General features: G+C 39.0%; 2 protein-coding genes across 6 annotated transcripts; one reads left to right on the forward strand and one right to left on the reverse strand.

Annotated features, from left to right (window-relative positions):
- Window positions 1-433: 433 nt before the first annotated feature.
- LOC116602998 lies at window positions 434-3112 on the forward strand. The gene is made up of 5 exons (XM_032363883.2): window positions 434-561; window positions 708-752; window positions 1407-1607; window positions 2463-2564; window positions 2910-3112. The coding sequence occupies exons 1-5, from the start codon at window positions 517-519 to the stop codon at window positions 3036-3038; spliced, it is 522 nt and encodes a 173-aa protein (XP_032219774.1). The 5' UTR covers window positions 434-516; the 3' UTR covers window positions 3039-3112.
- A 7825-nt stretch (window positions 3113-10937) lies between these two features.
- On the reverse strand, window positions 10938-24298 carry LOC5519061 (galanin receptor type 1). 5 transcript variants are annotated; one of them, XM_032363881.2, is made up of 2 exons: window positions 24185-24298; window positions 10938-12852 (listed from the first exon to the last, which is right to left on the reverse strand). In XM_032363881.2, the coding sequence occupies exon 2, from the start codon at window positions 12400-12402 to the stop codon at window positions 11230-11232; it is 1173 nt and encodes a 390-aa protein (XP_032219772.2). In that variant the 5' UTR covers window positions 12403-12852; window positions 24185-24298; the 3' UTR covers window positions 10938-11229. The 5 variants fall into 5 exon arrangements, with proteins under 5 accessions (XP_032219772.2, XP_032219768.2, XP_032219771.2 ...); XM_032363877.2 differs by lacking the exon at window positions 24185-24298 and adding an exon at window positions 21090-21538; XM_032363880.2 differs by lacking the exon at window positions 24185-24298 and adding an exon at window positions 19878-21033.
- Between the last annotated feature and the right edge of the window lie 2717 nt (window positions 24299-27015).

The following is a 27015-nucleotide window of genomic DNA, read 5'->3' on the forward strand; positions in this document are numbered from 1 at the left end:
AATTGTTCTTTTTTATTTTTTATGTATACCAAAAATACTCTAAAGCCAAAAGTAAAAAATACATGCACATGAGCTAGAAAGAGCATCTTTGCTGTACTTCAAGTAGGTTTGATTTTTAAAATAAAACTGAAAAATAATTTGAATTTAATATAGGCAAGTAAGGTTTGACTTTTGGCTTGAATTAATTTTGACCATTGTATAAAAGGGGTAAAATCTTATTTGCGTGCCTCGCTTTGTTTAAGCAGCTTTGCACAACCTTTTCTGTGTTCATAAAAACGTCACACCTATTTCATGGGTCAACACAAGCTGTTCTTGTTCTGTTTATTTAACAGATACTTAAGCTCTCATGGCCGTGATAGTACTGAGTGCGGTGCTTTGAGTCTTGCGCCTTGCACAAACACACCCCTATCTTGCAGACGTGATTTAAGCAAGTGATGTGCTATATAAAGGCGCCACCTTCTAAGCTGGTGGTACCCATAGGCTCGAGTTAAGCTAACTCAGAAGCAAAAGATCGCCATGAAGTCAGTCCTTGTTCTCTGTGCAATTGTTGCACTATCAAGCGTAAGTCTCAAAGTTCCTAAAATCCTAAAAAAGAGTATAATGTATGATGCAATGCAAAGTACTGAAAAAGACGAAGTTTAAAATTCCTTGCACCTTGTTCTTTGCGAGCTTTGCACTCACCTAAGATGTTTTATCTTTTCATTTAGGCATGCACCAAGCTGCAGAAATTCCAGCAGTGCAATATGGCTAAGGTAAGCTTATTCACGTGACTACCCATCATTCCAAGCAAGCGTAGACTATACGTCAGCATAAGGGGAATATTGAGCACACGAAAGTCAAAATGGCTAAGGCGTGGGTTCTGATGTGCTAAGCAATTGTGGGAAAGGTGGGAGGGAAAGATCACCAATGAAATTATAAGAAAAAGAGAGAAAACAGGGAAAATGACAAATCTGAGAAGTTTCCACCGGCCCATCTCTGTTATAGTTCTGTAAAAATGTTTGCCAAATCGTTGACACAGGAAAGAACATAAAAAAATGACTTTTGGATATTGCTTAAAACATGAAATAGATTGGCGTTATAAGAAACTATACCCTGCTAGCAGAGCTTTTTCCTGTTTGCTTCTGTCAGTTCACTTATCCGTTGTCGCGAGTCTGTTCTTTCGCGGTCTCGTTTGTTTGTGTCCGCAGAAAGAACAAACTAGCGACACAGATAAGTAAACTATAAAAAACAAGCAGGAAGAAAGCTCTGCCAGCAGGGTAAAGAAACTATGTACCTACTCATGAGACAAGGATTGAATACAGTTGAAGCAGGTTGTTCTCAAATAAAGGTTCTCTCATGTTTACTGCTACCCTTTAAGACATTTTCTGAAGATCATTTTTTATCTTGATTTTTGTTTGTTTCCGTAGTGCGCCTGTGCTTCCGGTCTCTCTTGCATGCTGACGAAAACACTGGAGTTCCAAGGACAATTAATTCACATCAAGCAGTGCATGCCAGCCGGAGAAGAGATCCCCACAGAGCACCTCACCGATAAAGACGTCCAGGAAACGCTCAAACCAGGAAGCACCAGGGCTATGACTGAAACTGCTGCTTTCTGGTACCCTGGCAAGGTAGGTGTTCGCCACCAATTCGAGAAATATTTTGCCGTTTTCTTTTATTAGCTAACAAACTGCTCAACGTTGAAAGACCAATCAAAATGCGCGGTAATATTTCCATGTACAAATGGTCAAGAACCCTACGTCGTGAGCGCCATAGAAAAGGATTATTTCGTATAATGGAAATTTTGCCCCCCTAATAGTGGCATCTCCCTTGGTAGAACTCATTAAATTTTGCTCTCAAGGCATTGTCTGATACGGCTGCGTGGGAAACTATATCGTCATATAATGTTTGTTATAGCTTGCCTGCGTAGCTGGCTGCTTTTTGCCGAGTTTCAGAGCAGTTTTTATCAGCTAATACGCGAGTTTGTTTTGCTAGCTTTTTGTATGGCCGCGTGAGAGACCCGGGGCAAGTGTAAGGGGTACCCGGAAAATATCCTTTGCTTTTTTCCTACTTGTCCTGACCATTCACTTGCCCAGCTCTCTCGCGCGGCCATAAAAATAGCTAGGAAAAAAAGCTAGGAAAGATTTCGCGTGGCCAATAAAGAACTGCTCTGAAAATCAACCAAACCGCCAGACGTAGGCTGGCGTAGGCGTATAGTCGAATCCGTTGTTGTGCGACCTCGGCCAATCCAAAATCTTTGCCTCTTTTGGAAGTAGCGAGTAATCAAACAACCGTCTAAACCAATCGATGGCTTACATCTTTTCACTGTCTCGCCACAGACCATTTAACTGTACACAGCAAGGGAACTGATTGGTCACGGCGGTATGATTGACTACTTCCAGTAGAAAAATGGATTTGAACTCTCGGGGGTCGCGCAACAACGAATTCGGCTAATTCCACTTTCTGCTCCTATCTGTATGCCCTAGGAATGTAATACTGCCGATGACTGTATTTGGCCAAATACTTGCTGCATCCTGAAGAAGCGATGCTCGCTGAAGCTACCGAAATACTTCACCTGCTACTTCACGGTGGGTTGAACTGTTACTGTGTTCTCACCAGCTTTATTAATTTTAGAGAGCCCTTTTCAGCCACACACCTTTTTTTTTACAATAAATACTAAAGGGCACTCAATGCGCTAAAATCTCAAAATAAGCAGCTTAAAACAAAGTTCAATACTTTGTTTACCAAATTCAATCGAAAATATCGCATTGGCTTCCCGAAATCCGCCGATGGAAATGGATGCCTCTCTTACTCTGCGAGGATGAACAAATGGCGACTGGCAGAGACTGTTTAACAATCGATATCTCTGTTCACCACTCCACGTAAAAACGACTCCAACGTATGTATGATTTTGCGCCTTTGTTATGTTACAGAACGTTCACAAGTGCGGCTGCATGGACGGACTGACATGTAAGGTCACCACTCATGTCAAGCTCCCTGTGGTGGACCTCAATTTTCCCATCAGGCAGTGCGTAGATCCTGAGGCTACCGTAGCACCCTGAGGTCACCTGACACGCTGCTGGAATGTTGTTAACGACAAAAAATGCTTAACGAAAATAAAAGTTGATTCACGATGCGTGAGTTATGGCTTGTTGTGTTGGGTATTGCTCTATTCACCAATACGCCAAAAACTGTAATTTGAAATTTGGAATTTGGAATTTCCATCGGCGGATTTCGGGAAGCCAATGCGATATTTTCGATTGAATTTGGTAAACAAAGTATTGAACTTTGTTTTAAGCTGCTTATTTTGTAACTCTGAAGGCAGAGTCGAATTCCAGTTTTTGGTGTATTGTATTCATTCTTCTGGTTCAAGAACACGACGTCCTAGGGCAACATTCACTGATGTCTAAACAGGAACGGTCAACAAATTGATTGCAAAACGGTAGTTAGTGGACTCAGAATAAAGTCACCACGGTGTAGGACCTTGCATGAAGTCTCATGAGGCAGCGGTAATTAACCAGTAATGTTACAAACGTGTCCCAACAATTCCACGAGTACGGCCGGAATACACTTGAGGCTATTCTCCCTGCTTTGAACATGAGATAACCCACCGTTTAGATTTTGAAAAGTAAGACAATAGAGCTGTTTCACAAGTAGGCCAATAACTTTAAAACAATCAAAACGTGTTTCACAGAAGCAAAAAATTCAAACATACATATTTAATACATTTTGTTTCTAAATGATAATGTAACTACTCCAAGACCCTGTTTCTAATAATAAATAATTCAATACTCTACCTGTAAATATGCACAGACTCTCTAAAGTTCCTTCATAGTTTTTGAAGAACTAACGATAACCATTTACATCCTTTTTACAATCCACTCGAAAGTGAAACTGGACTTTATTTCTGGTTTTTGCTCGAGTGAAGAAGAGTCTTCTTATTTCTTCAATTTGTTTTCTAGTGGCGTCCCTTGTAGAATCCATCTGTTGTTGGATGTTTTCCCCAGAGGTAGCGATATCCTCGCGTATTTTAACAACTCGCTGTTGAATGTCGCTGTCCAGTCGGCGTATCTCTTCGACCGTTCTTTTGCGCAAATAAGGATCGCTCGGAGTCTTTCTGCTATTCGACTTTCCTTTTAAATTCTGAGTACTCGCCCATAGCTGAAGGGTATCCAATCTTGTATTCTTTTTTGTCGCGGGTTTGAAAAACGCCGAAGTATTTTTGTTATTTGTCTTTGTACACTGCTTCTTCAAATTCGGGCTTGCCTCTTCGTATCTCAATCGTCTTATTTTAGGTAATATGTATTGTGATTTCCTTCTTGTATCCGGCTTGATGGTATCACGCCTGATTTTTGTAGTGACCGAAAGTCCAGACTGATAAAACGGATGCGTTTTTATCCCTGAAGGACTCAAGTAAATCTTTGGCAACTTGGTATATTGACCGGTTGACTCCTTCAACGATATGGCTTTTTCTTTATCCCTGATCTGCAAAAGTCGTTCCTCAAGCAGTCTGTCTTTGAGTTGAAGTTTTCTTCTTGGCAATTTTGTTTGTTCTTTTCTCGTCTCTATGGGAGGCAGGGAAAAATCTTTTGCTTTTTGCATGTCTGGAAACAATAAACACTTTTTCCAACCAAAGTTTGTCTTTTAAATCACATTTCAAGGTAAATTGTAGCACTAGTCCTTAGCCGCTAAGCTTTATCTGTGTTTGTTATGTCATCAATTTCCTAGATATTTGTGCTTGTTTCTATGCTGTCGGAGTGTCAATGATACTCATCTTTTCTGTTTCTTTTCGTATAGACTAGCAATATAACGCCAATTAGCACCCATGACTGAGCTGGTAATTACCCTTTCAATGGTACAATAATACAAAGCGTATCATTACTGTAAACGTACACTTAAGCATGAAGTAAACAATAGCGCAAGAACATCGCTTTTCTGCAATATTTTACTACAGTATGCTAAATTATTCGATTTTGCTTGATGTAAAACGCACTAGGTAAGTGCTGGTATCCTTTCTGCGGCTAATAGAAAAAAAAAGATGTTAAAGCAAATATTCATGATAACATTTGTATACTCATCCTTTAATTCTTTTTTTTTTTTTTTGACCCTTTGTATTATCTATCAAAAACAACAGCGGAGGAGCTCTGGGAATGAGAATGAGATAAGAAATGCCTACGGAAAATTGACCCAAAAATAAGTGTTGTCTAAAAGGGGAGCTCCTTCCAATACATTATTTCTACTACAAACTGTAGTTGTGATTACTAGATTTTCGACATTTAGGGCCCCAGAATGGTCCCCCGAAATTTCGATGTGCTCGCAGTTTTCGGCTAATGCTCGCATTCATATTTTTTGCCTTGCTCGCATTGCATTTTTCGATGTGCTCGCATTGCATTTTTCGATGTGCTCGCATTGCATTTTTCGATGTGCTCGCTGCTCGATTTATTCAACAACTAAAAATGCTCGGTCTCGCATAAAAACGGGCTGCTCGCAAGCTCGCAAGTGCTAAAGACCGATTCGGGGGGTCACATTCTATTGTAAAGCAAATAAAAATGGAAACCTAAAGCTTCCAAGTGTAGATTTCCTTAGACTTTCGCAAAGTCCGCTGGCCAGATTTTCCAGATTTCCTCTATAAGGGCCCCGAATGGTCCCCCGTAAATTCGCGACACTTTATATATTTTTTCGCAGAGCTGGCTCCGCTATCAATTCATAAGATCCTGTCACACGTACGATTTTTCTCTTGCGACCTAGGGGGGGGGGGGGGGGGGGGGGGGGGGGTGGGAGGGTTCTTACCATTCCCATGATGCACATCGTCAAAGCATATTATCAACCGCCGCGCGTCGTGATGGCGCGCAGATGATCTTAGTCATGAAGGCGGTAAGAGCAAGATGGAATTGCTCCGATGGATTCCGAGGAAAGAACTAGCTCGATTATCGCCGAATGCCTTGACAATGAAAAATCAAGATCAAAATATAAAAACAGATGTTTTAGTTCGCTTTCAAATCCACACGGCTTTCCCTCACGCGCGTGCGCGCGTGACGGGAATGGAGTCATTTTCGATTGAGCGTGAAGCGCGCGCATACCGTTTGAAAAATATAATACACTTACAATTACCTTATTTACTAGCCAAAGTTGGCAAAATATTCCTCGAATTTAAGGCTAAGTTGTAGTTTAATTATTCTTCTGGCAAATCCTCATCAAATCTGTGCTTGATATGTTATTTTAGTAACCCCATAGTAAAACAAGGACAGGAAGATGACGTGATTAGTTTTTTTAACTCGTGAATGCTTGCAAAGCATTTTCGAGTTATTGGAGGGACTTCTGTGTCACTCAATCGTCGGATCGATCATCCGTAAACTTTTTTGGTCTTTCTGTGCTTTAGCAACACAGCAATCCTTAGATCATATATATATACTTCCGGTGTTCAACTTCCGGTTAAAGCCTAGTAGTATAAAAGAGCTATGTTACCGACGGTGACTACTTAATGTAACCCTATTAAAGTGTATCATAATAGTATATTATATTGTATTATAATTAATATTTATATCCTCTCCTTATTTTTCCTGTATTTCCCTATATTTCTCTGGTTTACACTGTATTTCCCTGGTTTACCGTGTATTTTCCTGTATTTCCCTATATTTCCGTGGTTTACCCTGTATTTCCCTGTATCTTCCTGTATTCTCCTGTATTTTCCCTGTATTCTCCTGTATTCTCCTGTATTTTCCAATATTCTCCTGTATTTTCCTGTATTCTCCTGTATTTTCTTGTATTTCCCTGTATTATCCTGTATTCTCCTGTATTCTCCTGTATTTTCTTGTATTTTCCTGCATTCCCCTATATCATCAATGTGAAATTGATGTGAAATGAAATCTCTTGGTTTCCAGCATGTGAAATATGTGTGAAATATCCCTACCAAACGTGCATATAAAATAATGTACGACAGCACAAAACAGGAAACGTACATCGAAATTATCTAACTGTATAGTAAGACCTCTAAGTAGGCGGCATTTAAAAAGCAGAATCCGGCTCAACCTATCAATAATAGATGGCTTTTCCCAAGTGATTTGTGGGCCAGAATTGCTATTAAAATTTGTTTATCTGTTTTCATGGGAAATCTTTATTTCTAAAAAAAATCGTGTTAAAGTTTAGAAAATATAGGATTGTAAAACACCGTACAGGTTTGTCCAAAAATGCATGTCATAAATGCATCAGTCCAAAAAACAATGTACAAAACACAGTATTCGACACTTTGGTGCTTTGTCGTTTTTGGTGCTTGTGCTCCGTAACACCAAACTACCCTAAAATGTCAAACGCGCCGCCTATCGCAATTTTTCCCGCGCTGTTGAGGGCGCGCGAACAATTTCGAAATTATCAAATACTTATGTCCAATGACATTATCAGCAGGGATAGTCAGAATCTTAATTCTTGAAGCTTCTATGAAATAAATTCGCTATAATTTGTTTTCGTGTATATGTAAAAAGGTGTGTTCTTGTTTATTATTGCGTGTGCGCATTGATGACGCAAGATATCATGTTTAATAGTTAAAACACTTAAAGCTAGTATAGATTATGGCTAAGGGGAAATACAGCACACTTTAATTTCACCTCGAACTGTTAGATCTCAAATATGTTCAAATTTTATTTCCCAGTGGTGCTCGTAGATTTGTGCCCTTTATTATAGCGGTGGCTAAACTAGGCAACAATGTCCCGGCAAAATATTTTTTGCGCGTGCATGTTTCTGCCATAGCTCAGAAACGAAATGTTGCCTTAGGTGGCTAAACGAGGAAGCTTTGTGAAAACATGTAGATATGCAATAAACCCTTATAAAATGTACCTCGTTTGCAAAATAAATATTTGTCATCCATCTCTTGTCTGCTTGTAGTAAAGTCTAAATCAAACCGGAGTTGTATCATGTATCTGGATTGTAACGCCAAGATTTTTGAATATTTCATGGCAACAGTTTTGTATGGTTCATGATAAGAGCGGCGTATGTACTATATAGAAAAAAATACAGGGGAATTCAGGAGAATACAGGGAAATACAGGAGAATACAGGGAAATACAGGAGAATACAGGGAAAAAAGGAAAATACAGGGAAATACAGGAGAATACATGGAAATACAGGAAAATACAAGGAAATACAGGAGAATACAGAAGAATACAGGATAATAAATGGAAATACAGAAGAATACAGTGAAATACAGGAAAATACAGGCAAATACCGGAGAATACAGAGAAATACAGGAGAATACAGGAGAATACAGGGGAATACAGAAGAATACAGGGAAATACAGGAGAATACAGGGGAATACAGGGGAATACAGGAGAATACAGGGAAATAAAGGAGAATACAGGGAAATACCGGGGAATACAGGAGAATACATGGAAATACAGGAGAATACATGGAAATACAGGAGAATACAGGGAAATACAGGGGAATGCAGAAGAATACAGGGGAATTCAGGAGAATACAGTGAAATACATGAGAATACAAGGAAATACATGAAAATGCAGGGGGAAATACATGAGAATGCAGGGAAATACAGAAGAATACAATACAATATAACAATATAATATGATAATATGGTTACACGAAAATGATACATTTTAATATGGTTACATGAAGTAATTTTTTTTCCGAAGTACTTACCTTACCGACCGGTTTCAGGTCGGTAAGGAAGTACTACGGAAAAAGGTCTTCTGTTAGTATGACCGTAAAGTATATATAAGCTAGTTCATTCAGAAAATCTTCCATGTGGGTTGAGAGTGGGCATGCGCATTCGTCACTGACGTCAATCGGTCTTCTACGGTTTAGTCCAATTCAAGCTGTTAGTTTGCAAACAAAACAAGTAAAATGCTAGCAACGCTTTTAATTCTTTTTGTTCTTAGTACTTGCCGATTCGCGTCTCTGGGTTTTCGCGTTCTTTATTTGAGTTTGCGCTGAAAGAGCGACTAGCCAAAACTGCGACTATCAAGTCCGAGAAACACAAGGGAAAAGCTTCTGTTAGCAGGGTCTTTGTTTTCAGGGTAATAAAAAAAGCCTCTGTTAGAAGAACAAAATAGAAGAGGATAGATTTCCACAAACTAATTTTTCACAATTCTTTCCAATCAGCTAAACTAAATATCAAACTAAATATCAAACAAAACTTTTAAAAACACATGGCCCTCGCTTATTCATCGAATAACTATTTTCTCGAATGTTAACATGCATAAAACACATTGTATGACAATGTTGTTTCCGGAAAAAATATGCTGAAATTTGACATGCTAGCAAAAACTTTTCGAACGGTACGATACCAATAGTATTAAAAATAATTTAAGTTACAAGACGACTCAGCGATGTTAGTCTAAAGGTGCGGACACTTGTCTCCGACCACAATGACCCGGGTTCGATTCCCAGTAGTAGCGCTTCTTTTTAAGTTTTTTTATTTATTTTGATAATAATGATAATAATTAATTATACTGTTCTTGATGTGTCATGACGTCGAAAAGAAAACATGTATAAGGAAATGTTTATGTACTCTCTGCATCTTGGATGTGTTCATGCTTTGTTCAGTATCCTGTACATCTTTTATGCACACAAGTAAATAACTTGACCAGTTGATTCAAGTAGTCTTTCTTAAAGGCCAAAATTTGCGCCTTAGAATTAAGGTAGGTTAGAGCTAGACCTCGATTTATAGTTCATCTGTTGAATCGAATCAGCTACAGTGTTAGGGTAGAGAGTCCTTAGATTAAGAAATATTTGCCTGAGACAAATGTAAACGAACAAGACGGCAGGGCAATGTTTTCGTAGTCTTCATTATTACATAATGTATGAAAAAGCACACACGTGAGCTAGCTTTTGACTCCAAATTTAATTCCTAGGTTCCATTTCACTTGTTTTACACGCATTAAATAAGGATAATTTGCATTTTCCCCGATGCATTTTGACGAATTTTCCCCGTTAATTTCGCGCGTTTTTTGCTGCTAACTTAGAAAATCACGCGCAAGTGCTCATGGGCAGTGTGTCACCCCCCCCCCCCCCCCCCTCCTATACTGTAGTTTGGACGCGCGCACGAATTTCCAATCATAAAGCAGCAAATAGAAGCCAGCAAAGTGCAATCCAAATGTCCCACAAAAGTCCCACAAATTGTACAACTTGTCGTATGAGGTCATTGAGTCCTGCTCGGATTTATCTAAAATAAAGACGTTTAAAAACATGGTTACAACGATGGAAACTTGTCTTGTTGTCCAAGCTTGGTGAAAATGTTGTAGAGAAACATAGAAATAGATACTACGAGTTTGGTTGTTGAATGGAAACGGCACAAATCCAGCTCAAAATACGAAAACTTGGAAATGATGTTTATGTGTTTTCAAAGCTATTTTTCTCAACTTGAAGTGATTTAAGTGCAGGAAAAGTAGAAGAGAAAGCCGAATTCGCTGCCTACGCCCTTTTACTACAAGTTTCATCGGCAAACGTCAAGATTTACACATACAAACGACAGTCTCATTCTTGTATGTAATATAGTTACCAAGGATAATATCAAACACAAGTTTAATGGTAGGACTTACACTGCTCTTGTATGTGGTTTGTTTGCTTTTTGTTTTTGTTTCTTCGTAGTAAATTTTACGTGTTTTTCTGCAATTTGAGTCCCAACTCTACACTAAAGTGGCCGATCAAAGAAAACAGGGCTAGCACTTTGTACGCTGACCGGAAAATGCTTATATGCTTGTCCAGATACGCAAAAAATATCTCAAACCAATCTTTTTTGCCGTCTTTTTGTGGGACATTTGTGGGACCACATGGCTGTTATTGCATAATCTCCTTCCTATTGGCTATTCGTGCGCGTGATTGACATGTCGGATCTATGAATTGTTGTGCAAAGTTAGCATTTAAATAGAAAAAAACGACATGCCGACCTTAAAAATCAAAATTTATTTGCGGGATAAGATGGGGCTGATCCATATGCACTAAAAAAGCAATGAATATAATTCTATAATACTTTATTGACAATAGTTGTATTCCCCATTAACATGGAGAATTCTAAACATGGCAATGGAAAGCACACGAATAAAAGGCATTTTTTAATGATAACACTGCAAATATTTGCCACGAGAATAAAACTGAGAATTTTTTTTTTACTTATATTGACTGCATCTGCTAATAAGCCAGACGCCAGCAGTGTGCAATAGTGGATTTCAGGGACGAAAGCAAAAAACTATTAGATCATCAAATTTATATAAGTCTGACACAATATAATATTTGGGGAGAAGCATGCTCAGATATTCGATACAATAATTGGCTTCGAGCTTTGTCTCCTCGCGTGCCATCCTATTGTGCCAATATTATTATCTACTTGTTGATTACGATCCCTTGACATCTTGCGGATACTCCGCGTAGATACGCTACTTCTACGGATTCCGCTGTACAGTCGAGACGAGCTTGTAAACGAAACTCGTAGCGAGTAGAACGATCGTTTGTCGTGCAATTTTGACGTATTCTTTCGTTGTAAACCATGGCTTAAAAACTTTACACAAACGTTACATCGCATCTGCAGGGTTCCGAATATGAAGGGATTGATGCAACTGTTAGTGTAGTTCATTATATTAGCAAAAACCAAAATGGTGGAGAACGCGTTAGACCTCGATCCTTGGCCGAAGTCGTGCCAGAGCCATACCACGTGTGTCGGTAAAAGGCATACCGCAAATGCGACTACAGCAGCCGTGAAAATCTTAACAATGTGGACATTTCGCTGCAGCCGAGTCCGTAGTATCTGCTTTCCGTTGACTGCACTAATCAAAACCGTCTTCAGTTTCTCGATGTCGTTATAGAGTTTTTGCCCGACGTGAATGTACGCCGCAGAGATCACCATCAAAGGAACAAGATAAAGGACCAGAAACACAGTCATTGTGTACGCCTTAACGTATTTCAAACCAGGCCAGCTCTCAGTGCAGAATGTCTCCTTGAGGGACAACACGTAGCTGTAAGGCGCGACAAGGCCGATACTCCCTAGCCAGATGAATGCGATGACGCTCAGCGCGCGCGTTCGATGATATCTTGGTTTGAGCGGGTACATGATGGCCCTGTGGCGCTCAAGGCTCATGGAAAGCAGTGTGAATACAGAGACAGACATCAGGGTGGTCTGAAGGGGGTAAACCACTTTGCAGAGGAATTCTCCGAACGGCCAGTGACCTGACAGGCTCTCAACGATGTCCAGTGGAATACTGATTAGACTGACAGCTAGGTCCGTGGTGGCGAGGTTCAGGATGAAGTACTCGCTAATCTTGCGTTTCTTTCGCGCGAGAACTGCAACGAAGATTAGGGTGTTGCCCACAGCGCCAATAGTCATAATCACAATATAGCAAAACAACTGCAGGACGCGGATGAACTCCCCTTCCATGCTTGAAAGGATTTCAGTGCTATTTAAGGATATATTACCAGTTGCCAACATTGCTATTTTCTAGATAATATTGATAAATTTATTTCCTTTTGATTACCAGCGCATTCCCCCTTTTAATTCGCAAGGTTTCACTTGGTTGCAGTGCTAAATTATTCGGCACACGTAACTCCCCAAAGCTTCAATTGTCTTAGTTTAGATTGTTAAAGAAGTACACTTATGTACTTTTCACAAGCTGTGGCCCTTGCAGTCGTTGTGTTGTTATATCCGTCGGTAATCCCTGAGCCTTGAAGTGTTAGTATATCCAAATATCAGACGCTTTACCTTCAGGCTTTAAATATAAGTAAGCAGTAGTACACTTAGTGGCCTAGTGTGATAGAGGGCTGCGCTCGCACTTGGTCACCTTGATGTTGGGTTAGTAAGGTGATGGCTTGGGCTAGCGTATCCTTTAAACCGCTGTTTCCTCTTCCGCAGCGTTCAGGTAGCAACAACACTTTTGGAGAACTGCGGATGAAACCAAGTTAAAAGTTAATTACTGTACGTGTTCCGGTCTCACGGCGCTTCACTGCTGGAGAAAAGTGATAGCAAAATATGGACTAGACATTGCTTTTAAATAACGCAATGCTTAATAAGCCAACTAATTGAATCTTATGGTTCACTAAAAGTTTGATTCATCGTTCTTCGCCCATTGAAAGTTCCTGAAAATAGCTTTCCTTAATTGTTTTAGTTAAAAGGAAATAGACCGTATCGTCTGATTTCAGATTTTATTCCGAAGCTATTGTAAATAAATGATAATGGAAATAAGTAGACTTTCAATGATAAGATTCCGTAGATAGCTCTCATTTCCCTTACAAGTTGATTGGGGTTTGTTATCAGGCGTTAATTGTATACTTCTCTAGCTTCTCCCACCGTCGTTTTTCAGCCATATCTCCCCTCTCCCTCCCCCTATAAAACCCAGTGAAATAAATGCACATCTCACATCTCTAAGTCAGAATTCGAAAGACAAGCGCTAGTAAGAATGAATGAATTAACGCCTTGACTGCTTGCAACGTTGCTATTACAAATAATATCATCTTTCGCTTCCCTTACACCTGCCTGCTAGGGCAGTTCCCTGGCAAAGGAGAATAGATTGTTTCGGTTGACATTTGCTTCCTACAAATTTAACGGAAATAAGACCTCGTTTACAAAAGTATGCCAATTAGGGTATTTAGTTTATTTAAGAAATGACCAACTATGCTTTAGGTGGGTTACCCTTGGAGCTTTTCAAACACACCTTTTTAAACTTCCTGTTGCGTCAAAAAAATCACGAATGGCTTCATTTTTATAATATATTAGTATTAGTACACTCAATAAGCTTAAAAGATAGATTCACACTTTTTTTGTCATTTTTCGATATTCCAATGGCCATAAAATATTAATAATGTTGGTGATTTCCTAGGCCACAACGTCGAAAGAATAACCACTAGAACACCCCCTGAGGTATTTGTGCCATCATGTCAAAATGGGTGCTGTTTTGAAGTAACAAATCTTTTTCACACCATATCTTTAAAGATTTGGCGATTGAAAACCAATTAAGAAACTCAAATGCGTTGTTTTTCACTTTTAAGAGAAGGGTTTTCGCGTCATAATAGTTAAAAGTATCATTACGCGAAAACCTTTTTTTCTGTGAAAGAAACGGACGCTTACGAATTTTATCTTTTATATAAAAGTATTCCATATTGCAATATAACATAACACAACCTTTCATTACCATATCTTAAAATGCGTTTTGAATAGAAACCAATTGAGACACCTCGTGTTCTTAATACTCGAAAACCCCTGAAAAAAGTGTCCGATTTTGACCTTCTCTGGCAATTAGTATGACTTTCTGTTTTGCATATAACGTTAGACTAAGTTCATACCTTTCAACGACAGTGTTGAATTATCGGTGCAGTGGAAGAGAGTGACTTTTTTCTCATTAACAGCTGGTCATCTTGTATGGTAATCAAAGTACGTAGTCTGTTTTTTTTTTTCTTTTGGTTAATCGTTCCAATCATAAAGGAAATCTTTTGCTGTGTTTTGAAATATCCACAAGTTTCACTTATCTTACATTCAAGGTCTAACCGCACTAAAAGTCGCACCAAAATGCGGTTAGAGAGGGGAAAACTCACGCGACCCAGATACAGCCTGATATTTACACCCGAGATCTATATATTGTTGGTAACAATAAGAGAATTCCACCAATCCCATGCACATACGAGTACGTGATAACGAAGCTTAGTTCGCCAGTTCGATTAACAAAAAAACATTCTGTTCGGTCAATAACTCAAAAAAGGGTGTTTTGACATGCAAATTGGGATTGTATGTAATCTAGTGTCATGTGCTCCATTTCATTATACCCCCGCAGGCAACCATAACGAGAATACAAATAAGTAATCTTCGTTTTGAAACAATCACAAATTTCCGCTCGCGTGAACGAAGATCGGTTTCATGGCAAGACCATTTTAAGATATTGGCTTTTTGGAAATGCTTAGCAATCGCGCAAGTATGATGGAAAAACGTTATTACTCAAATTGAAAAATTCGTTAAACTATTTCACAGGATTTCATATGAAGTCTAACTTACCTTAATGTTTGGAAGTTTAGATTTCATGGCTTTATCTCAAACGAGCTCATTGCTCTGTGTTAAAATTGAAAAATTGTGAACCACATTTTTAATATGCCTTTCGTTAATGTATTTGCACAGAATGCTTAATTTCTCCGCTAAGTGCCTTCTCTTGGGATATAGAAATACGCAGTGAATGGTCGAACAGGATGAACTACCGCTAATATCGTACTCTTTTTTCTTTAGTCTTTCATTTGACCGAGGCTATCCCAGTTAGTTGTCACCTGTCTGTCTAAAACTTGACATTTTTACCATTAATCTCTCAACTAGGCAAACAAGGAAAAGTCTGTTGAACTTGCATTTAGTTAGCTGGGTTGTTTAGAAAAAAAAATCAGGAAGTAAACGGACGTAAACGGAAGATAACATTTTGTGTTTTCTTGTCATTCCTGAAAGAAAATTTCGATATTCTGACTTTTATTTTTTCTATTAGTGTTACTAATTTAGTATCTTAAAGGTATGCCGAGATTAATGATTTTTTTTAATTTTAAAAGCAGATCAAAGCATGACACGTTGCAAAACAGATCCTAGGGGCTTCCTTGCTTACAGGATATCATATTGAAACGTATGACCTGAGATGACATGGCATTAAAAATCTCTGATGGACATCTTAAAAGCATAAAAACACTTTCTCCTTTCTTAAAACTACCCTTTAACCACACGCTACCTGATGACCTTAAACTACTAAACCCTATACTATCTGGTGACCAACAACTATATAACCCCACACGGCCTGGTGACCTTAAAGTACCTCTTAACCCCACACGACCCCCTGACCTTGTACCCTTCAATTCCACACTACCCCCTGACCTTGTACCCCTTTACCCCACACTACCCCCTGACCTTGTACCCCTCAACCCCACACTACCCCCTGACCTTGTGCCCCTCAACCCCACACTACCCCCTGACCTTGTACCCCTCAATCCCACACTACCTCCTGACCTTGTACCCCTCAACCCCACACTACCCCCTGACCTTGTACCCCTCAACCCCACACTACCCCCTGACCTTGTACCCCTCAACCCCACACTACCCCCAGACCTTGTACCCCTCAACCCCACACTACCCCCTGACCTTGTACCCTCAATCCCACACTACCTCCTGACCTTGTACCCCTCAACCCCACACTACCCCCTGACCTTGTACCCCTCAACCCCACACTACCCCCTGACCTTGTACCTCTCAACCCCACACTACCCCCTGACCTTGTACCCTCAATCCCACACTACCCCCTGACCTTGTACCCCTTTACCCCACACTCCCACACTACCCCCTGACCTTGTACCCCTTTACCCCACACTACCCCCTGACCTTGTACCCCTCAACCCCACACTACCCCCTGACCTTGTACCCCTCAACCCCACACTACCCCCTGACCTTGTACCCCTCAACCCCACACTACCCCCTGACCTTGTACCCCTTTACCCCACACTACCCCCTGACCTTGTACCCCTCAATCCCACACTACCCCCTGACCTTGTACCCCTCAACCCCACACTACCCCCTGACCTTGTACCCCTTTACCCCACACTACCCCCTGACCTTGTACCCCTCAACCCCACACTACCCCCTGACCTTGTACCTCTCAACCACACACTACCCCCTGACCTTGTACCTCTCAACCACACACTACCCCCTGACCTTGTACCCCTCAACCACACACTACCCCCTGACCTTGTACCCCTCAATCCCACACTACCCCCTGACCTTGTACCCCTCAACCCCACACTACCCCCTGACCTTGTACCCCTTTACCCCACACTACCCCCTGACCTTGTACCCCTCAATCCCACACTACCTCCTGACCTTGTACCCCTCAACCCCACACTACCCCCTGACCTTGTACCCCTCAATTCCACACTACACCCTGACCTTCTACCCCTCAATCCCACACTACCCTTGCCTTGTACCCCTCAACCCCACACTACCCCCTGACCTTGTACCCCTCAACCCCACACTACCCCCTGACCTTGTACCCCTCAACCCCACTCCACCCCCTGACCTTGTACCCCTCAACCCCACACTACCCCCTGGCCTTGTACCCCCTCAACCCCACACTACCCCCTGACCTTGTACCCCTCAACCCCACACTACCCCCTGACCTTGTACCCCTCAACCCAACACTACCCCCTGACCTTGTACCCCTCAACCCCACACTACCCCCTGACCTTGTACCCCTCAATCCCACACTACCCCCTGACCTTGTACCCCTCAACCCCACACTACCCCCTGACCTTGTACCCCTCAACCCCACTCCACCCCCTGACCTTGTACCCCTCAACCCCACACTACCCCCTGGCCTTGTACCCCCTCAACCCCACACTACCCCCTGACCTTGTACCCCTCAACCCCACACTACCCCCTGACCTTGTACCCCTCAACCCCACACTACCCCCTGACCTTGTACCCCTCAATCCCACACTACCCTGGCCTTTTACCCCTCAATCCCACACTACCCCCTGACCTTGTACCCCTCAACCCCACACTACCCCCTGACCTTGTACCCCTCAACCACACACTACCCTGGCCTTTTACCCCTCAACCCCACACTACCCCCTGACCTTGTACCCCTCAATCCCACACTACCCCCTGACCTTGTACCCCTCAACCCCACACTACCCTGGCCTTTTACCCCTCAACCACACACTACCCCCTGACCTTAACAACAAATCTATTTGAATCTGCGCTATTAATTAGCCCACTGCTTTTATACTTTAGAAATATTTTTCGCGTTTTCCATTACAAATCATCGGAGATTGTTACGTAATCGACCGGAAGAAGACTGGTGACAATGCTACACAACAATCCTACAGTATCTCCTGACCTTAAAGCTTCCCTCAACCCCCAAACAACCCCCTGAACTGCAAGTAAAACCGCAGTCAAATTGCAAGTGCTCACATCTGGGCGGGAGTTTGAAGATTGTGCACCAAATTATATATCCATGTAAACCCTGAATAAACAAAATATTTTATTTCACTTCAATTGTAAGTACCAGGGGATTTGTTTATTTTCTCAGCAATCTGTAGCTTATGTTATATCCATCACTCGGTAAAAATTCGTGAGCGAGCTTGAAAAGTATTGGTTTTGTTGAGGGATTAAGGAGATAAATTCTATATCTCTATAAAAGTTGATTAACCAGATTTGTTTGTGGGTCTATACTCAGAATTGATACCAGTGCAAGAGGCTCATTCACTGTACAAATTTCTTAGATTGAAAATTGAATGACGTAGCACCATTTTTTTCCACTAATATGGAGTTATGTCTTAACCAGTAAGAGAGTAATGTTCTTCCGGTACCCATTTGTTTTCCTCTGAGTTTTTTTCCACAAGCTTTCAAGTGTATAATGTATGTAAACAATATACACTTTCAAGTGTATAATGTAAACATTATACACTTGTATAATGTTTACATTATTCACTTTATACTTTTGAATTTTATACTTTATACTTTTATACTTTTGGGGTTGCACTGGTATTTGTCTGCTACAACAAACATGTAAATGTTTGTTTTAGCAGAATGTAAGATAGAGAAAAAAATATATCCTTTCTTCGTCAATTTCCGTTCGCTTATGATGGGTGATATTTTAAAAGCTGCAATTATATAAGGCTTTTTTGATAATGGAAAGGAGAGTAGAGCTTTGCCATCGTAGGGTCGAAATGTGACTTTCTGCGTCATCTTGTTTTACGAGAAAGTTTTTGCATAAAAGACAATAGAACTTAAGTAAAAAGGAAAGAAAGAAATGTAAAGTAAAGAGCTCCATTCTTTGCTCATAACTCATAAATTTCTTAGCGCCCATACATCCTTTGGTTTCTCCGTGATTGTTCATAGTCTGAAGCGTTCTCTAAAAGTGTCCTTGTAAATTGTTTTGAAATGGCCATTAATAAACCCGTCATTAAGATTCAGAAAAAAAGGGAAAAAGTGCTTTTGAATAAATTCTAGTTTGCACAAATCTAATCTTTGTTTCAATATTCTTGACCGTTATGCTGCAAGATTAATGATGACCTGGAATTTCTAACCAAACAAGAAATAAGTTTGAGCTGCATTGCAAAGACTATTTATTGTTTCGGCAAAAATTGCCGACATCGCTTGACAGTTTTGATATCAGAAGCTTTGAAAAAACATGTCGGTGATTGCAAGTTATCGTTCGAGAAAATAACAACATCGATAATATTGATAGTTTTATTTCACTAGCCGATGAATTTGGGAACCAAGTATTTTTTGTGAGACACAAATAGAGTTGTTATAATAATAAATGTATCGTTCCATGGGCAAACGCGCTAACAATGATATTTATAAGTGCCTCTTATCTTCTTTACTCGAGACAGAAATTATTGCTTCTTTTATCAAAATTTAAATAAATATAAGAGAGGGCACTCTTATAAAAATTCAGAAAAAAAAAACGTTGAAAAGGTCAATACACATAGGAATTAGAAGTAAACGACTCTGAAATGTACCTTTTAAATTCATTTGATAAAGTGTTATAACTTGAGATGTGGTGATTTGTGAGCTTTTAAGGAGACTCAGTCTAGTCGCTTTCCCTTTTATGTTCACGATTCCAAGTTTCTAGTAAACACATACTTTTAAAAATTACTGAATGTCGCTGTAACACAAATGAACGCAAAATTTCTAAATTTCGTTTAAAAACAATAAGCTCAAAATTGTACTCAGTTGCTTTCTCTTTAAAAAAAAAAACTTTTCCACTTATTTTGGACAAGATAACACTACAAAGAAACACAAAATGTTATGCAAATTCCTTTTTTGCTGTTTGACCCTGTCGAGTTTGATAGCTGTAAACTCATTATGAACTGCAAGTTAACACCACATCCTAGAAACTTTCCCCCTTTGATAAGTATAGTTTTAACAAGCAAATTTCTGATTCAGTTTTTTACCTGCTAAGAATAAGTTGCAATAATGCAATTATGACTTGAAGACTTTCCAATGCTCATCATGTCGATACGAGCCAATGCGTAAAAAACATTTTTCCTCACGTCGTGGCTCTCTTTTAAAATTGAAGTAAATGATTAGAATCAGACGAAAGCCTCGACTGGATGCATTGTCTAGTTAGCGTATTTCAAAACTGAGCTATTGTAAGCGATGACTCTAATATGGGTTGCTATTATCCAATAACTTGCCGGCACGCAGGCGGCCATATAAATTGTACGAAGCCTCGGTGGAATGATAAAAAAAGAACATAGCCTATAGCTTTCTCGATTAAAATTCTAGCAAGTGATTCTAACTGGCTTTCACGTATACAAAACACTCTATTATATCTATCGCCTGATTTGTTTAAAAGTTTTAGTAAACAGTATTCATTAGATGACGAAGAAATGTCAAGATTCATTTGAAATGAAACCCTTCTCTGATGCGTTGTATTTGAAATGTGGTTCTTGGCAATTGAAATGAGAAAAAAGGAAACATATCTTAGGATCTGTTGATTACTAAATCTATAATATTACGCTCTCTATCCTATTTTTCAAAACTATTACATGGCATCTAAACCGCCTTGCATTTTGTTTACAAACGTCTTGAGTTTGTACTGTTTTTGCTCTCTGTTATTCAGCATGGAAGTGCCTCATTTTGCGTCAGAGAACCTTTTTTGTGCATATTTATATGAGGATAGGCTTTGAATCTCGTAAACCAGTTATCAGCAAGATGGCAAGTAGATTTTACATTATTTACTTCACTTTATCACTTCAAAACCCAAAGCTCTTTCTTCCTATTTATGACATTTGTTAAGGATAAGCCCAAAATGTATTTTAAGAGCTTTAAGCCTTTTGCCTTTCTTCTGTCGTAACAAAACGCATTTTTGTTTTCCTTTTTCCACTGTCAAACGTTAAAAGTTTTTTCTTGTTATTAATGTGTCTATGATGTGTCCATTTTGGGGAAATGCATAAGCCGAGAAAGCATTTTACAGAAGTTCTACTTAGGTACGGCTGCAAGTCTCATTATGCCGTGTTCTTAGCGAATTCAATTTCGCTTTACATGTCATTTGAAACCACGGGGCGCGTTTTATGTCTAATTTAGTGCTGTTTATATAAATAAAAGTGCGCCTTAACCCCTATTACACCTCGACAACATGAGATTCATAACATTTTACTTACATGGATGTCGGCGAGTACCCTTCTGTGAAGCTCCCATATGTTTTTTCAGCGCTTTGGAGATATTGATTGTATTGTTTTGCGATTCTTTAACATATATACTCTATGAATTGTTCTCTGCCCATGCCTTCCGCCTTTGCCTATTAGCGATTCCTTACGTTATTTCTTCCCTCTTTATGCCTTTTTGCTCTGCCGGGGGTTACAGTCACGTTCTATGCTTCTCTCATTTTCTCCCTGACCCCCTCCGTTACGTAATCAGAATCTTTTTCGTGCTGCGAGTGTGTTGCGACGCGGGTCTTTTAAAGATCAACCACTAGTGATAAGGTTTATAATAGCGTGAGATAAGCGTCTATGCTGCAACTTTGATAATTAAATCATCAAGGTAGGCTTAATACCACCAGCACATCTCCTATCATCTACTCTGACTACAGTTTACAAAAAGAGCAAAAACACCAAGTCATCTATCATGGCTCTAAGAGTTTTTTTTTTATTTGTTTATCATTGAAAATACAACGGTTCATTCCCAAGGAAACTTCAAAATAACAATATACGAATGAAGTGTGGTACGTTATTAATAATATTTGATTGAGAATATGTTTGTTACTTGCTTGAATATACATAATCATCACATCAGAATCATAACATGGCGGCGTGATTGGCCTTCTTTAGTAATGAGAAAAAAGGTACATGACTTGTGACATGTGCGTGTCGATTCACACAATTCTTTTCGTCAACATTAAAAAATCCAATATTAGCTGCTTCCTGTATTACTTTTGAAGCGAGAAGATTAATCTTGTTAGTCGTGAAAACTTGGTAATAATATTTTTCAGATTACGGAGGAAATGATATTTTATTTTCTCAGTTCAATTGCCTGGAATAAGAAATATGGGATCTTTTACGCAATTTATTTATAGCGTGTGCACTATTTTTAAGAGAATAGATAACGTAATACAATAAAAATATAAACGATGAAAAGGGCCAATAGTATTTAAGAAAATAAATGGATAAACTGAACTTGCATCGTGCAGTATTTTAATTATTTTATTTTATATTTTTATTTAAAAATAGCTAAATTTTAGCTTTGGTTCTAGTGTAGTACAGTATACAGTATAAACGTTACGAGTTATAGTGAGGTGCAGTCTATTATAATAACATTGTGCTGGTAACAAGTGCAACATTCACGTTAAGCAAAAAGTAGCCGTTGCCTATAACTTCAAACCCTGCAGTGCTCCTAAAAGGTAGGCTGCTGTATGTTAAGCCATGTGTGTATTCACCCGCCCCCTTCGAGAAATTCTGGTTACAGCCCCGCCTTAATAACGTAAGTGGGTATCCGTCAAACATTCTCACGTTTAACATGGTTTTTCATTCTCTCATGCGTTTATGGCCCTCCTCCGCAGTCCTTTTGTGTCAATTAGGCGAGTCAGAAAAAACACACACAAACATAATTTTTCCGTACTATACATACCGGTCAATCTTGTTTTAAAACTGTCATTTTTCTAGCTTGCTCGGTCATTACATACCATATTTGGGAGTCCACTTCAACTTTTTTCTTCGCTTTTTTTTTTTATCGCTCTAGAGCTTTGTAAGTCGAGAGTTTCCACGTAAACTTGCAGGAATTCGTGTTTACTACGATTTTGATGGGCAGCCAACTTGGATATGGAGCCTAGTCCATAACGTTTTAGAATATCACAGGTCTCCCGCGCGCTCGCCCCAGGCTCTTTAGACCATTTAGAAAAACGACACAGCGACACAGATTGATTTGTTACATTTGACAAAAAGATACCCATTAAAAATATATGCTCCTTTCCTTAAAAAGTACCAATTTTCAATCTTGTTCCTCTCTGTTTCTTTTTCCCAAAGTAAAGTCGTCTAAAGATGGCAAAGCTGCATTTTTTGGCTCCCTGTGGACTTGGCAGGAAAATGTGTCACGCGAGGTTTCCTTTTGAAACCATAGTTTTTGATTGAGCCTCATCGCCTTGTTACTCTTCGAAAAACAAAATCAGGTGATGAACCTTAAAACAACTTAGAAATTAGTTAATAGCTTCAGCGGATGGATGTTTGATATATATAGGAAAATTTTTTTTTATTTCTTATTGTGTCTGAAAAATGTGCCTAGAAGAATTATTCTGTCTTCTTTTTCGGCTACTTACACTCGATTAAAATACACATGAAACTATGTTTAGTCTATTTTTATATGTTCGAGGAGAACTAATCTTCCGAAACATTTTTTTATCTTTCTATTTATATTGCCTTATTAGCTTACAACCACGCACTCAATCGTTTTTTTGTACATCATTAGTCTCAAGTCCTGTCTCCTGCTATGTTTTACGCAATGTACTTGAGGAAACGTACTTCTTTTACTGAAAACTTCTATGTGATTTGTGTCGTGAGAACAGGGAATATCTGAAAGTCAATTTCATAATAACTTTTGGGTTTCTGCGAGACTTGAAAATGGCGCCTTTATGGGTTCGATCTCTCGCTTAGAAAATTCTTGAATTTGTGAGTTTCTCTTTGCTCCCCACATCAAACCCTTTTCCGGTTCCCCCTTTTGGCTGAGAGTGGTTCTGTACTTTTCAAGTTCCTCGGTTTTTCCGTGAGAGTTGGTGCCCACTTACTTGCGTATTATATATATGATTCCAGTTTTACGATATAAATTAGAATACACGCCATAAGGATAAGGCTTTCTGAAACGTCCACGACTCATTCGAGGCGTTACTTGCATTCAGGGATAGGGCGCTTCCTCCCCTTCGCAGGAGACAAAAATAACCTCTAAACCTTACTCTCACCCCTTCAAAACCGCGATCTTCCTACGGTTATCTAATGTAGAAAATAATTCAGGGAACAAATTGTTGATAAAAAGATGTATGGAAGCTAAAAATCCAAAAACTTAATGTTTTTTTTTAAGAAAGCCTGTATCCGCCCCTGGAAAGAGGGACTTAACTTTATCAAAGAATGAAAGTAGGCGCGTGTAGGGATGAGCGACATAAAGTCTTCGACGACATCAGGAAATTCGGCGATAGAAAAGTGAAAAATTTGTCAAATATCATAGACCATGAATTCAACTTGCGAACCGACAATGTCCTGCAATGTCAACTTACTTGCGATAAGTATTTTTATGGCGCAACCGATGTGAGCGGAATAATAGCAGCAGGAACGAGGCCTGTCTGTTGAGGCATACTCTATGCCCTTCTGCAATACACTTAGTAGGGTAATGATCTGTAACGATCTTTAAATAAAGCCCGACAAACGCCGACATTTTTGACGAATTCGTAAACAAGCTTAATAGCATTTTCGATAAAAACTGTTATTGTGTATAATGCAATACATAACGATCGGCTCAACTGAAACCTATAACAGCTATATCTCTGATCTAATCGTTTGTAATCTCCATGTTTTATAACGAGTCGGTGGTCTACTGAGAGTTTAATGTTTGTATGCGGTCTCCGACTTTGTAGCCAAAAGACCGTTCACTTTTTCTGTCAACTATTTTGCCTTCCCATTTCCCCTCTAGCGGTTTGATTAAATCATTATTCCCTAAACATGTTTTTACTAGGAATATTCTAGTGTTTTTTTAACTTCCCTCTTTGATGTGTCGGTCTTGCTTTTTAGAGCTTGATTGTTTTTTATCGAATTTTGCGATATCACCTCATCAATTGGATTTAAAGTGTAACTAGTTTATGCGGAAAGCGTTGCTTAATCTTGGAGATCATTTGAGTCACCTTGAGCAAACTAGTAAAACCGGTCAAACTCTTTGAATGCTAGACACTTCGCCCCTCGGGCGATGCATCAGTAACAATATTAGAAGGGAGTCATTTGCATTTTAGTCAACTCTTTTTGCTTTATAAGAACCTTTTTTAATAAAACAAAGTCCAGCCTGAGATTTTGCCAAGTTCTAAGAACATGCTTAGAACAAGTTGATGCTTTGTGTAATGCGTTTTAAAATGCAGAATCAAATTGTATTCATAATAATACCCTTCAATATCACTGCTATTTTTAATTTGGGTAATTGTCTTTCATGAATTCTCAAAATTTCCCGGAACCTTAAAGAATTTTGTCAATACTTTTATGAATTCTCACTTTTCGAGGCTTGCTAAGTCTCCTCGCAGGCAGCCAAAAAGAGGGAAATTTTTCTTATTCCTGGTGCACACTAGTGACATAACGACATAAAGACATCTGCGCGCGCACTCATTAGTAATGTTTAAGTGTTAATGGTTCGACATAAAGACATAACCCGACATAACGACAAGGACATAACGAAATAAGATATAAAAAAAAAAACATGTCGTTATGACGGCATTATTGAAGGATCGTCCAATTCTATCCTATTTCCATATGATACCTACGCTGCGTACTCATCCTCAGCCAATCCTGGGAACGCGCCTGAAATGCATAAAGTATGGAGATTAATATAGCTGTTAAGTTCCCGTAACTTAAATTGACGAGTTATTGACGAGGAAAAACTGTTATGTTATATTAGATCATTATTATTATTATTATTATTAGGTTTAAAAAATGGATCAGGGCATTACATACTTATTGTTCTTTGTTCATTGTTTATCCCTCTAGAGAACACCACATTTTCACGAACAATTCTCAAAATCAAACATAGTTGATTTACATAGATGCTCTACATATCTACAGTTTCGTTCTTTGATGTCATTAGCACGCATGCGTACAGCAATCAAAATCGTCCCACATGGATGGCATGTATGGAACGTTTCCTAAGTAAACGGGACTATATATAAGTGTTGAGGAAGCCTCTAAATAAAAAAAAAAAATTATAAAAAAATAAATTTAAAAAAATGAATGAATAAATATAAATGAATAGATGAATAGATGGATAGATGGATAGATGGATAGATGGGTAGATGGATAAATGAATAAATAAATAAACATATGGACCGTCTGCACGTTGTTTGTTTACTTTGGCTTCTGCGTATATCGCAGTTTACCCGCAAAATTATTCGGTTTCTGTTTCTGCTATGCCATAATATGATAATTGGCCTCGTTTCCACTTATCTCGTTCATATATGTTTGTGTCAATTCATTACGGCGCTTCGCCGGCAGCGCGCTAATGCGCAAGAACAACAAAACGCTATATGTGTGTATGGCTCTTGCTGGGTACCTACAAACATCACGGCCCGATACTAAACACCGGGATAAAACCCTGTACAAAAAAAAAAAAAATTCGGGAACGTATATTCCTCGTTCGAATGTGTGGATTTATGGCATCGATAATGCAGGTCTATCTAAACTACCATGAAGTTTGGTTAAACAGTGGTTTGGTGTCCAACAGGGGAGATATAAATTCCCATCGTAACGTCACTTCTGACGTCATGACAGTCAAACATTTCTTTTAATCATTTTAATCGATTAAACAGATTGTTGACTCTGCTTTTCTTTCAGATTTTACAGAATGTGTAAATATGTTAACACTGACTTGTAAATAAGTTCTCATAACCGTCTTTCTTTTCCGTATTTGCACAATCATACTGTTTGCAAAATTTCGACCTATTGAGGTCACCCTGTGGTGCCCTTTCAAGTATACTATTGCATAAATAATAATGATATTATTTCAACTAACTTTCTAGATCAACCTCAAATCTCGACGAATCAAATCTCATTATAGCTTCGTGCAAACTATTGACCTTAATTTTATATCTTCATCATCTTCTTATGCCGTCTATCGAAGTTAGGTGTGTACATACTATTATCCTATCGATCTGATCTAGATCTTTTATTTGCTAAAAGTTTTTAAAGAAATATCAACAAAACATAGTTACCAGGCAGCGAAATACAAATAGAAATATCTTATTTTATTTCTTTCCTTTCATTTATTACTTTTCATTAGTATTTCTTAATTGTTATATTTTTTTCTCTAGTTGTTCCTATTTCTTTATAAATTCAATTATCGTTTCACATTTATTAA

This window comes from Nematostella vectensis, chromosome 1, assembly GCF_932526225.1.
Source record: "Nematostella vectensis chromosome 1, jaNemVect1.1, whole genome shotgun sequence".
In the NCBI taxonomy this organism is placed as follows: Eukaryota; Metazoa; Cnidaria; class Anthozoa; order Actiniaria; family Edwardsiidae; genus Nematostella; species Nematostella vectensis.